The sequence below is a fragment of the Trifolium pratense genome, linkage group LG2 (genome assembly GCF_020283565.1).
Source record: "Trifolium pratense cultivar HEN17-A07 linkage group LG2, ARS_RC_1.1, whole genome shotgun sequence".
Classification (NCBI taxonomy): domain Eukaryota; kingdom Viridiplantae; phylum Streptophyta; class Magnoliopsida; order Fabales; family Fabaceae; genus Trifolium; species Trifolium pratense.
In genome coordinates, this window is record NC_060060.1 from 33,610,121 (window position 1) to 33,624,251 (window position 14,131).

General features: G+C 32.9%; 2 protein-coding genes across 5 annotated transcripts; both read left to right on the forward strand.

Moving 5' to 3' along the window:
* The first annotated feature begins 524 nt into the window (after nt 1-524).
* On the forward strand, nt 525-2,904 carry LOC123910670 (bidirectional sugar transporter N3-like). The gene is made up of 6 exons (XM_045961848.1): nt 525-761; nt 1,421-1,457; nt 1,601-1,811; nt 1,908-2,069; nt 2,183-2,302; nt 2,397-2,904. Exons 1-6 carry the CDS (start codon nt 698-700, stop codon nt 2,679-2,681), a joined length of 879 nt encoding a protein of 292 aa, XP_045817804.1. The 5' UTR covers nt 525-697; the 3' UTR covers nt 2,682-2,904.
* Nucleotides 2,905-5,905: 3,001 nt separating this feature from the next.
* On the forward strand, nt 5,906-10,754 carry LOC123910671 (guanine nucleotide-binding protein-like NSN1). 4 transcript variants are annotated; one of them, XM_045961853.1, is made up of 10 exons: nt 5,906-6,092; nt 6,188-6,432; nt 7,371-7,479; nt 7,584-7,757; nt 7,843-8,057; nt 8,678-8,942; nt 9,210-9,389; nt 9,512-9,723; nt 9,894-10,320; nt 10,393-10,754. In XM_045961853.1, the coding sequence occupies exons 1-9, from the start codon at nt 6,074-6,076 to the stop codon at nt 10,278-10,280; spliced, it is 1,806 nt and encodes a 601-aa protein (XP_045817809.1). In that variant the 5' UTR covers nt 5,906-6,073; the 3' UTR covers nt 10,281-10,320; nt 10,393-10,754. The 4 variants fall into 4 exon arrangements, with proteins under 4 accessions (XP_045817809.1, XP_045817806.1, XP_045817808.1 ...); XM_045961850.1 differs by having other exon boundaries at nt 5,938-6,092; nt 9,894-10,315; XM_045961852.1 differs by having other exon boundaries at nt 5,942-6,092; nt 10,407-10,754.
* The last annotated feature ends 3,377 nt before the right edge of the window (nt 10,755-14,131 follow it).

Genomic DNA, 14,131 nt, shown 5'->3' on the forward strand with positions numbered 1-14,131 from the left:
CAATGTCTATAAATAGCAATGGTAATAATTTAGAAATCAATTTTGTAGAGTTTAATTAAGTTACGTCTAACTCAAATTTTAAGCACATCCAAATCATTTTTTGTATTTAATTATTTTTAAATAAATATGAATTTTAAATTAATTTTAACTTGTATCCATTAAAACTTTATGGTATACTAAGAAAAGTATATTAATTTTTTTTATAAGTCAAAATATTTTTGTCACGTAAACATGATTGATATGCCACGTAATTAGATAGTTAGGGAGGTAAATGATTTTGTGGCACGCTACCTACTAAAAAGAATAAACCCTCATGAACCCTGAATGACTTAATTACGCATGAATGAAACACAACACTTTCGTTAATAATAACAATTAATACATACTTTGCGCCATTTTTTCTTTTTCTTTTTTATTCCTTTTTCTTTAATTTTTTCCTCATTTTAATTCTTTTTTATTCTTTTTTTTCCTTCTCACTCCGTGTCCATTTGTGTATATATAGCATGAGTTGCTCAACAAAACTTCTTCATTATTCAGTGCTAGCTTGCATGAGATTGAGGGGTTGATTTGGAAGAAAAACCAATCTTAAGGTTTTTCTTTTCTTCCCAAATCCTTACCCCAAAACCTTGTGCTAGCATTTTTCTTTTGTTTCATCATCAAAATCTCAAGATCTAGGAAAACGAAGAAGAAGAGAATCATGGCTATGATTCCAATGAATCACCATACAGTCCATACTTTAGCCATTGTTTTTGGCATTCTAGGTAAACACATAATACCATTATCATCTTCATCATAATCTTTTACAACTTTCTCATCATTTTCTTTCTTTCTTTCATTCTTTTCTTGATTCTTTTCTTTATTATTTTTCTATCAAACGTATAAGTAAAATGCTATAACGAATGTGCATGGTTTCTACCACTTTCTCTTCTCTTTTTACTCTAGTATTTATTTATTTTGGTTTGTTTTATTATTTTCTCTAACTTTAATTCGGAATCCTTCATAGATGATTCTAAATATTCATAAACAAATTTTGATTATAATTTCTTCCAACTAGTTCTTAATATTTTTTTTTGTATCTTGGGTGCAGTTATGAAGTGATAATCCTACGTACTACTATAGATTATGGTTGACGTATTGGTAGATCATAAATTCCCACTACATATAGTTTGTTGAATTTTTTTTTTCTCTTTCTCTCTTTTTTTTTTTATGAAATAAAATATTATAACTCTTACAAAATATTTTAATATACTGTTTTAATTAAAAAACACAAGCGACCGTGTCTCATAATATAATCTATAGTTTATTAAAAAAAAATAAAAATATAATCTATAGTGCTAATTATAACCACCTATATTTCTTAATAAAAAAGTAGTAACAAAATAACGAATTACTACTAACATATTTTTCTTTTGATGTGTAGGTAATGTCATTTCCTTAATGGTCTATTTGGCTCCAGTGTAAGTACATATACTCTCAATTTTCTTTAATCATGAATACTTAGCTAATATTTCTCTTTAACCAGGATATAGTATAAAATAAATCATGCCAATTTTATTTCAATTTTTTTTTTTTGACTTAATAATCTAAATTATTACTGCAGGCCAACTTTTATCCGAATATTCAAAAATAAAAGTACAGAAAGTTTCCAATCATTGCCATATCTGGTGGCACTATTCAGTTCTATGTTATGGCTATATTACGCATTGATAAAGACAAATGCTATTTTCCTTGTTTCGATTAATTCATTTGGATGTGTCGTAGAAGTGATCTATTGTATCATGTACATACTCTATGCACCAAGAGATGCAAGGGTAAATTTCTTACAAATTATTGTCACATATTTTATAATTTTTGGTGAAACATTATTGTCACATATTATTAAGTTGTTTAATTTTTTTTAATTGCAGAAATTAACCATTAAACTGTTTGTCTTAATGAATGTGGTTTCATTTGTGATGATCTACTTGATCATACAATTTGCTATTAATGAAAATCATCGTGTCAGTTTCCTTGGATGGGTTTGTACCTTTATCTCAATTGCTGTCTTTGCTGCGCCTTTAAGCATTGTGGTAAGGAAATTAATTATTATTATAATTTCAATTAGTAATTGGTAATTAATCTCTATCAATTATTATTTTTTATATACTAAATTATTATTTATTTATTTATTTATTATGTGCAGGTTCGAGTTGTTAAGACAAGGAGTGTACAATTTATGCCCTTTAATTTGTCACTTTTCCTTACATTGAGTGGTGTGGTATGGTTTGCATACGGTTTCTTTAAAAACGACATTTGTATTTATGTAAGTATATATATTAATTTGGTTAAATAAATTAAATTAACATTATGAAAGAAACTTTTCATCAATTAAATAATTATATGTATTTTTTTTGCAGCTTCCAAATGTGGTTGGATTTGTCTTAGGGATAATACAAATGTTGTTATATGGATATTACTCAAAATATGGTGGTGTTAAGGATGAGAAAATTGAAGCTGGAGTGGTGAATATTGTTGTTGTGAACCCATTAGGGACTTGTGAAGTGTTTCCAATTTCATTGGATGAAAATGAAGATATTATTGAAGATGTTATTAATCAACAAATTCAAGTACAAAAATTAGGTGTGGAAGAGAAGCAAGAGAAAAGTGATGATCAAGCTATAGGATTACAATGTGTGGTGTGAATTGTGTGACCATATTATATACATATACATATATTGATATATATAGTATAGTATAGTATACTTTTGCGCATACATACATATGACATTATGATATGATCAATATAATCAAATATGACATTATGATCATAACTGTTTGTTTCATGATAAAAATGTGATGTGCATGATGATGGCTTCGATGACCAGCTAGCCGCTTTATATCTAATGTTTGTTCTTTTATATGTTATGCGTGCATATGAGTGACTTCATCAGCATAATCAATTCATTGATATTATTTCAACTCAATCTTTAAAGTTTGATTAGTTCTAATGTCACCAAGTTTGATTTAATAGCGAGATGTTTGAATAGTACGTTAGAGGTCGTAGGTACGATCCTCAGTTTCATTATAAAAAAAAGTTTGATTAGTTCTATAATTAATAAGCTCTGGTATATGAATAATAAGAAATGATTAAATAATAAGAAAAACTTATTTTGTAAAACAAAAAAAACTTATCATTTATTTTAGATTTTGCTATCCAAAAATTTGTTTGCATAAGTAATAATATTTTGGTTAAATTGTACTTTTGGCCCCCTAAGTTTCAGAAACTTGCAATTTTGGCCCCTTATGTTTCAAAATAGCACTTCTAGCCCCTTAAGTTTCAGAAAGTTGCGATTTTGTCCCCCTATGTTTCAAAATAGCAATTTTGGCCCCCTAAGTTTCAGTAGTTGCGATTTTGGCCCCCTATATTTCAAAATAGCACTTTTGACCCCTTATCTTTACCCATTTTGCAAAAGGTCAATTTTGATCGAGTCAAAGTTGATGTGGCAAGTCACTTAAGTGACTCAGCTGCCACGTCAGCATTTTTTTGTCATCTTATAATTAAAAAAACTAAAAGAATAAAAAAATAAAAGGAAGAAGTCACGTGCTTTAAATTTATTTTTTCACTAACACGCATATAATCTCAAATCCTAAAGAATTAACCTAATCCTTCGTGACGTTTATTCAAAAGGATTTCTCACTATACGTAAAAAAAATAACCTAATCCCAAATCCAAAAATAGGAAACAATGGAAATTGGAAACCCTTCGTGCTTTTTATTATGTCATTTTGATTATGTTATTTTGATTATGTAATGACTTCTTATATGTAATGACTTGATTTGTTATGTCATTTTGATTTAGAAAAGTGTCTTGAACTTTTATTTTGAATGTAATTTCTTATATGTAATAAGTTTGACTTGTTATGTCATTTTAATTATGTTATTTTGCCTCTGCAGTTTATGCTTAACAGGTTTATATATTATTATGCCACATCAATTTTGACTTGGTCAAAATTAACTTTTTGCAAAAAGGGTAAAGATAGGGGGTCAAAATTGCAACTTTCTGAAACTTAGGGGGCCAAAAATGCTATTTTAAAACATAAGGGGTCAAAATCGCAACTTTTTGAAATTTAAGGGGCCAAAAGTGCTATTTTGAAACATAAGGGGCCAAAATTACAAGTTTCTGAAACTTAGGGAGCCAAAAGTGCAATTTAGCCTAATATTTTTATGTGTTAATACTAGGGCCGACTAGTGTTCAAGAATGAATGAAACATTTTACTGTGAATGAAGTTTAAATATGAAAATGAAAATGGAACTCAATGGAATGAATATAACCCTATCAATGTATCTTCAATTCCTTAACATTTAATTCAATTAATTCAACTAGTTTTTTTTTTTATAAGCAAAAATTGAATTATAAAGAGCATAAAGTGTACTCAACCTTTACAATTCGGTGAACCTCCGTTATATACTATGGAAATTAATTCAACCAGTTGATCTACCTATCTCACTCCACCAAAGTTAAACTTAATGAGAAATAAAATGATTTCATAGATGGACGAAAATAGATACAAAGAGAATTACAACGCATAAAAAGTCGATAGAGAAAGTAATTAATCGAGTTTGTTTGTAATTAAAAAAATTAAACATATTATTAGTCCATGTGTAAAAGTTTTCTTTAAATTTTGGTCTTCTAAAATTTCAATTTTAATTTTTATTTTTTTATAAAAGTTCAAGGTAACATGTTTCAAATGATTTTTTTATCAAATGTTTTTATTAAAATATTAAAATAATATTAGTTTGTCAAAAAAAATAAAATAATATTAGTATATAAATTTAATTATTTAATCTGAAATTTGAAGTTATATGTAAATTAATAATGATTAAAAATTAAATATTTAAGATCCTATAACATATCATTAAAAAGTTAGTTAGAACATGCGATGCAAATTTTTATAAAAAAATAGAGACTAAAATTGAAACCAATTTTTTTTAAGGGAACAAAGTTTGATTTTTTAAAAGGTTTAAAAAATAAAAATTGATTTATATGTATTTTAACAATTTATTTAATTTTTTTACAGTAAAAAAATCATGTTGGCTGCGATTAATAAACTTTGGAGGAATGTTGTACCGTTCAAGGGAAATGTGTTCGGATGGCGGTTGTTATTAGAAAGGCTACCAACAAGATTAGTGTTCAACCATAGAGGTATTTTGCATAACCCGCGAAATTTATCTTGCATGTTTTGCTTTAATAATAACGAGGATTGCATCCATCTCTTCTTTCTTTGCTCGTTTAGTAAAGGTGTATGGGAAGCGGTGTTTAATTGGGTAGGAAAGAGTACTCCAGCATGATTAGATGGATGGTATCACTTTAAGTTGTTCGGTGACATGGTAAAAGCAAAGAAAAACGAGTGTGTTAAACATTTGATTTGGTTGACCACTACGTGGAATATTTGGAAACTTAAAAACAAAGTGATTTTTGTAGGAACGATTCCAAATTCATCTTCCATTATGGATGATATTAGAGTAAGCTCTTGGTTGTGGTTTAGTAGTCGGTTTAGCCGAAATTTATCATTTTCTCTTTCAGAGTGGTGTCTTAACCCTCTGAGATGTTTTCAAAGCTTTTGATTTTTGGCTTTGTGTTGTAAGAAATTGAGTACCTCTTGTACTCCTTATAATATTATTTGTTTATAAAAAAAATAGTTTTACACGATCGTCCAATAAATAACCATCATATTGCAATTTCATCTCAAGAAAGTGGGGTGAAGTGGGATGACGTGACGAAAACTATGATTGATATTGATTCACAGTATAAAATTATTTTATACTGCATATCAATTAAATACATAAAAAAAAGTTGTTTTTTTTTTGGTGAGGTGAATACTTTTTGTGATTTATAATTAATCAAATAATAATACTACTGTTTGGTTCTGTCAAAAAAAAAAAAAAACTCCGTACTATTGTTTGGTTGACATTTTTTTATCGAAAGAAAAAACGCCGTATTTATAAGCCATTGTTAAACCCTAATATCTCGTTGCTCAGTTGCAACCATAACCCTTCTTTCTCATCTCTCTCTTCTCAACACAACAAACCAAAAATGGTGAAGAAAAGCAAGAGTAAGTAATTCACTTTTTATCACTTCAATTATCGTTATTGTTCTTATTATTATTTGATTAAACTGAATCGTTGCTTGTTTTAATTCAATTTGCAGAGAGTAAGAGTAAGAGAGTTCCATTGAAGAAGAAATACAAAATCATAAGGAAAGTGAAAGAGCATAACAAAAAGAAAACAAAAGAAGCTAAAAAGCTTCTTCTAAGTGGTAAAAAGAAGGTTGAGAAAGATCCTGGTATTCCAAATGATTGGCCTTTTAAGGAACAAGAATTGAAATTACTTGAAGCTCGTAGAGAAAAGGCTATTCAGGAATTGGAACAAAAAAAAGCCGATCGAAAAGAAAGGGTATTTTTATTCAACTTTATATTTTATTACTTCATTATGCATTAGGATCTGTTTGGATAAATAGCTTAATAATTGTCTTATAGCATAAATGTTTACCATATAAGTGCTTATGCATATAAAGTATTTGTATGTACAACAGATAAAATTAAGTCAAACTACTTTCATATAAGTTGTCATGGATATCTTATGAAGCCAAGCTGAAAACAACTTATAAGTTATCATGTCTATAAGTTGTTATGATAAACTCTCCCAAACAGTCTTACAAAAGCTCATACTAGTAGATAAGCTTAGATAGGTCAATCCAAACAAAGCCTTAGTGTGAGAGTGCTTGTGTCTTGCTCTGTTTGTTTAGGCATATAAGTGCTTATGTATATAAACTATTCATACAACAAAAGATAAAATTAAGTCAAACTACTTTCGTATAAGTTGTCATAAATATCTCATGAAGCCAAGCTTAAAACAACTTATGAGTTATCATGTCTATAAGTTGTTATGATAAACTCTCCAAACAGTCTTACGAAAGCTCATACCAGTAGATAAGCTTAGATAGGTCAATCCAAACAAGGCCTTAGTGTGACTGTATGCTTGTGTCGTGCTCCGTTTGTTTTTCTTTCCAAAACCTGTTGTCCCAATCATTTGTAATCTTCAGGGACGAAGTTCAAATTACCTCGAAGACAGTAACGTCGATAATTAGAATTGAAATAATTAGGTACACACAAGAAACAAACAACTATTCTTTTGTGATGCTTCAGTGTAGTCAGAGATGTAGGAATATTTATATTATGTGTTATGCATGACACTAGTGGCTTTTCAGAATTTAGAAATCCATTATTATAATTTCCAGTGTATGGATGATAACACTATTCTTTTGTATGCATTGGATGATTTCCATTTTTCTTAGAATTTAGAAACTTTACCATGCTTAACTCTTGTTTCAGGCTCGTAAAAGGAAGTTGGGCTTGCCTGTGGATGATGATAATTCCCAATCAGTTGAAACAGCTTCTCTAGAAAATACTAATAGTGCCCCCACTGTTCCGACGACTAGAGGTATTTTTTATTTTCCATTTGCTGCAAACTTTGTTTAGGTCGAATAGCCTTACTTAATTGCTTGTGTGATGTTCATTGTGTTTTCATGTCTTCTTTTTCCACAGATAGTTCAGACAGGGCCTTTTACAAGGATTTGGTAAAGGTTATTGAAGCTTCTGATGTTATCTTGGAGGTCCTTGATGCCCGAGATCCTTTGGGTACTCGTTGTGTTGACATAGAAAAAATGGTGATGAAAGCAGGACCTGATAAACGTCTTGTGTTGCTTTTGAATAAAATTGGTAACTACCATGGTCACTATTTTTGCATCTTTCTGTTTAGGAATACTTTTTTTTCATTGACTAATCATTTGTCCTTCTAATTCAGATCTTGTTCCTCGAGAGTCTGTTGAGAAGTGGCTGAAATACCTTCGAGAAGAATTACCTACCGTTGCTTTCAAGTGCAGTACACAACAGCAAAGATCAAACCTAGGGTGGAAATCTTCTAAAAAAGTCAAACCAAGTAATACTTTGCAATTGAGTGATTGTCTTGGAGCTGAGACACTGCTCAAACTATTGAAGAATTATTCAAGAAGCTATGAGGTAACAAAAAATCATTTTTATGTTCAATGCTCAAAGCTTTTCATGCCCTTGCCCTTTGTCTTCACTTTTTATGTTTAATTTTCAAGAAGCCATTATGTTGCAAGTGCTTTTATAATATGGTTGAATTATAGTTCACATTTTCATATTGTGATTAAGTGATATAGCTGCTTGTATAATTAAAGTGAGTTTTACAATTTCTGCGGTGTAAGAGAAGTATCAATCTCACAGCATATTCATTAAATTTGTCTTGAATTATAGTTTCGATGCCATTCAATCTGTTTGAAGTCATGTCTTTGATTTACAATGTCTTCTGCTTGTTTCTTTATCTATGTATGCATGAATTTGATGCTTTGTGGATGTAAGTAACATATTCCATGATACTTTTAATGGTACACTGGGCTTGATCATGTAGCTTAATAATGTTGAAAGATCGCAAGTTAGAAGATTATGCTATACGTGCCTCTTCATTCATGTGATGTTATCTATTCAATGGAGATTGTAATTCTACATTTGCCTGATAATTTTATTTGCCCCCCAATTATTGTAGCTTTGCTTCTATGTAGTCTTATAATTTATGGTTCTTATCAATTCTTCCTTAATTATTTTGGCTGTCTTCACAGATCAAGAAGTCAATCACTGTCGGTCTGGTTGGACTGCCCAATGTTGGTAAGAGCAGTCTTATTAACAGTTTAAAGAGATGCCATGTTGTCAATGTCGGTGCTACTCCTGGGTTAACAAGGTCAATGCAAGAGGTTCATTTGGACAAAAATGTTAAGTTGCTTGATTGCCCGGGTGTTGTTATGCTGAAGTCTCAAGAAAATAATGCCACCGTTGCGTTAAAAAATTGCAAGAGAATTGAGAAGTTAGATGATCCCATTAGCCCAGGTACTTGAAGTCATTTCCTCCCCCCGTTGATTAATCTGCTTATTTAGGTCTTTATATTGGAGTAATGCCACGGGCAAAGCTTTATGTCCTCTGTATATCCCTCCATTAATCTGCTCATCTAGATGATGTAAATCAAAGTTTGGTTTATTGAAATGAAATCATTTGGCAAATGCTTTGAAGTCTCCTTATAATCTTAATTCTGAAATCCCGACTTTCAGGTTCCATTGGGAAGTCTAATCATTTTTTCCTTTTTTGTGTACGATGCAGTGAAAGAAATTCTAAAGCTCTGTCCCGCCAGGGTGCTGGTATCTCTTTACAAGATTCCAAGTTTTGATTCAGTTGATGACTTCCTACAGATTGTGGCTACTGTTAGGGGCAAGCTCAAGAAGGGTGGAATAGTTGACATTGATGCTGCTGCAAGAATCGTTCTTCATGACTGGAATGAAGGTATGAATATTCATAATGGAGTATGCTAGATAAACTCAAACATGTTTCTGTTGAAGTTGAAAATTACAAAGAATTTGATGCCTTACCAAAAGTAAGAATAATTTATAAATGTACTGTTTCAGGTAAAATTCCATATTATACTATGCCCCCAGTTAGGGATCAGACAGAACCTTCAGAGGCCAAGATAGTTTCAGAGTTTTCTAAAGAGTTTAACATTGATGAGGTCTACAATAGTGAAACTTCATTTATTGGGAACCTTAAATCTACTGTTGACTTAGATCCTGTTGAAGTTCCTTCAAGTTGCCCGCTCAACTTTGATGAGACAATGTTAGAGGTATACTCTTGACATTATTCATCTCTACTCCTTTGAACCAAACGACACCCTTTAGTCATAAAAAACTTGTCGTGCGTAAATTTTATTAATCGAAACATCTTATCCTAAAACTTGTAATGTGTAAAATTTATTAATTAAAACATCTTACCTTCTTCAATATGTTTTTCTAGGATGATCAACCTGTTAAGTTGTTAGAACGAGATGAAGAACCTGGGAACATGGAGGACAACGATGAGGATGAATCTATGGAATGTGATAAAGATGAAGTTAGCAAGGAGAAGGGTAAAAGTGCATCTAGTAAACAAAATGAGAAGTTATATACAGCGGATGGTATACTTAATCCAAAGATCAGGCGAGCAGAGAAGAAGAAAAAGAAGAAGGCTAATAAAGCCGACACATCTGATCCCATGGATGGTGATTATGACTTCAAAGTTGATTACTTTAAAAAAGATACAATGGATGACGGAAGCAAGAGTGAAGAAGAAAACGATGGTGATGGTGATGATGAACAAGTTAACACCGAGGTTCCTATGTCTGGTGTTGAGGTTGATGAATGATTGGGATGTGCACACACTTATAAAATAGACATGATGTACGGTTGTGCTCTTGAACTTTGCTTTTGTTTTTTCAATATCTTAAATTGTTGCATTAGTTGACACGCTTATACAGTTTTGCCATGACAGGAACTATCATTTTTGGATAGATCAAGAATTGAGGCATCTCGTGAAGATGATTTTTTCCAGATATTTTTCTGCCTCTATTAGTTCATTACAACACTCTTCAACAATTTGGTATGGGCACTCTTGTGAATGTCTAAGCCTCTAAGGTGTTGGTAGTTAAGGGGAATGCCAGTTTAAGGAACTATTCTCAACTTTCATTTTTTTTTTGTCAGGACTTGTAATTTTATTTATTTAATATCATGCGTTCCTTAGGACTTTATAGTTTTATAATTGTTGTAGAATTCAGTTTTGATCTCTGGAAAAGATTGTGTGAATTCTTAAATTTTATACAAGAAAAATGTTTGCAACATATTAGTAGGACTCATTTTCACAATAAAATATGATTTACCTAAATATAACATATTTGAGTGTGCTCAGAAGTGTTGGAGTATTTTAACAAATTCTCTAACAATATTTTGGGACTGCTTTTTATCTCTTGCAAATTGGGGACTTGGGGTTCCCTATTGATAACAACCAGAATTATAGAGAAAAGGCTTTTGCAAGTAAACTTGCGATTTTCATTAATTTACAAAGGAAAATACAATCTGCAAATGTATCAGAGCAGTTTGCTCTCTCAGAAGATAACTTCTTCTGGCCAAATAACTTCCTAATAACTTCCAACATAAAATAAAAAATAACAAACATCAAACTTAAATACAATCCATAACCAATAACTAACTTTTTAAAATTCAAACTAACACACTAATATTATGTTATTTATTTATTTATTTTAATTTTTTGTTTCTCCTTTGATAAACCCTCCAAATGACGGGTTTACCCTTCTCTTTAGTCTGTGCGCTATCATTGCCGCCGCCAAGAGAAACAGCCTTGTCCTCAAGGCTGAAGGAAGGAAATTGACCAATGATGAAGTCTTTATCTTCCCAGGTAGCTTCCTCAATAGGCTTGTTCTTCCAATGGATAAGAACTTGAGAAATAGATATGCCATGTCGGATCACTGTCCGTTGTTCTAAAGCTGTCTCTGGTTCCCATATAGAATCTTCACTAGCCTCCAAACTAGCAGGAAGAGTTGAATGAACTACAGCATCACCAACAGCTTTCTTAAGCAAGGACACATGGAAAACAAGATGGATTCGAGATGTAGGAGGTAACTCCAACCTGTAAGCAACAGCCCCAACACGTTCAATCACCTTAAACGGACCAAAATACCTCGGAGACAGCTTGGGACAAATTCTAGCCGCAACAGATTGTTGTACATGAGGTCTCAACTTCAAGAAAACCAAATCACCCACTTCAAAAGAACGTTCTTTACGATGTCTATCTGCCTGTGTCTTCATTCGGTCACTAGCACGGGATAGATGATGCTTCAGTTGTCGCAAGCATTCATCACGATCAGCCAAGTCACGTTGAACAGCTTCCACTTTAACTTCGCCCGGTAAATAATTAGTGATAACCGGAGGGGAACGACCATACACAACTTCAAACGGAGTTGTACCTGTAGAAGCATGAAAAGTAGTATTGTACCAATATTCCGCCCAAGGAAGCCACATGGCCCAAGTCTTAGGCTGATCAACAATAAAACAACGAAGAAAAGTCTCTAAGCAACGGTTAACTACTTCTGTCTGACCATCAGTCTGAGGATGGTATGCAGTGCTGAACTTCAAGAATGTACCTTGCTGTTTAAAGAGTTCCTGCCAGAAATTACTAACAAAGATGGGATCTCTGTCACTCACAATAGATTCCGGAATTCCATGAAGTCGAACAACTTCTTTGGTGAAAGTTTCAGCCAAAGATCTTGCAGAATAGGGACGCTTAAGAAGGATAAAATGGGCATATTTTGACAGTCTGTCTACCACTACGAAAATAGCTTCGAACCCTTTGGATTTTGGAAGGCCAGTAATGAAATCCATGGAAATATCTGCCCATACCTGATTTGGGATTGGAAGTGGCTGGAGCAGACCACCGGGTGTTGAAGTTGCATACTTGTTGCATTGACAGACAGTACAATTTTGCACAAAGGTTTGGATATCCTTTTTCATACCCTTCCAATACAAATTAGCAGCCAAACGACGATAAGTGCGATAAAACCCGGAATGCCCACCTTGAGGAGTACTGTGAAATTCCTTGAGAATGGTAGGAATGAAAATAGATGAAGCGGACATAACTAATCTGTCTTGATACAAAAGAACCTCATTTTGAAGTATAAACCCAGATTTTGTTATTTCCCCCTTTTTTAAGGCTGAAATGATTCCCTGTAATGTTGGATCCTGCTGCACTTCTGCATGTACAGTCTTAAAATCTAGCCATTCGGGGCGGAAAATCATAGAATTAAGTGCTAACTTGTCATCTGAATCCGTAAGGACAACCATGGAATTGTTCGGGGAAACATCAAACTGACGCGACAGTGCATCTGCACCCTTGTTCTCAAGACCAGGTTTATAGACTACATCAAATTGATATCCCAAAAGCTTAGCCACCCAATTTTGTTGATCAATTGTGGTTACACGTTGCTGCATTAATTGCTTCAAACTCTTTTGATCGGTGCACACCGTGAATTTGTTTCCTATTAGATATGGACGCCAATGTTGGATTGCAAGAACCACAGCCATCAATTCTTTTTCATATGCTGATTTGTTCAAATTACGATCACTGAGTCCCTTGCTGAAAAACGCAATAGGCTTCTTATCTTGTATTAAGATCGCACCCAGCCCATTACCAGATGCATCACTCTCAATGAAAAATTCTTTGGTGAAGTCAGGCAATGCTAATACAGGGGCTGAAGTGACCTTGTGCTTAAGGTCCTCGAAAGCTGCTTGTTCCTTGACTCCCCACTTAAAACCTTCTTTCTTAGTCAAATCGGTCAACGGTCTTGCAATCTTACCATAGTCACGAATGAACTTTCTGTAATACCCAGTCAAACCCAAAAATCCGCGGACACCCTTGACATTCTTTGGCACAGGCCATTCTAACACACTGCTGATTTTAGATGGATCCATTGAGACCCCTTCATGAGAGATCACGTGACCCAAATACTCAACCGACAATTTGCCAAATGAACATTTCTTTTTATTAGCCACCAACTGTTGCTCAGCCAACACACTTAAAACTGAATTCAAATGTAGAATATGGTCTTGCCAAGTCATACTATACACCAAAATGTCGCCAAAAAATACTAAAACATACCTCCGCAACATTGGTTTGAAGACTTTATTCATTAATGCTTGAAAGGTGGATGGAGCATTCGTTAAACCAAAAGGCATCACCAAAAATTCATAATGTCCCTCGTGAGTACGAAAAGCTGTTTTATGAATATCTTCTTCTCGCATTCGTACTTGATGGTAACCAGACTTTAGATCAATTTTGGAAAAATATTGCGCACCATGTAACTCATCCAATAACTCATCAATGACTGGAATAGGGAATTTATCTGGAATAGTTACCTTATTCAAAGCACGGTAATCTACACACATCCGCCAAGAGTCATCCTTCTTCTTGACAAGAATAACCGGACTTAAAAACGCACTCTGGCTAGGTCTGATCACACCGGACAGCAACATTTCTTTCACTTGTTTTTCGATTTCTGTTTTGTGGTGATGAGGGTAACGATATGGTCGAACATTAACTGGTCCCTGACCGTTCAGCAGGTGTATAGCATGCTCTTGCTGTCGACCAGGAGGCAATCCCTGTGGTTCTTTGAAAATATTATCAAAATTGTCCAGTACTGACTTCGT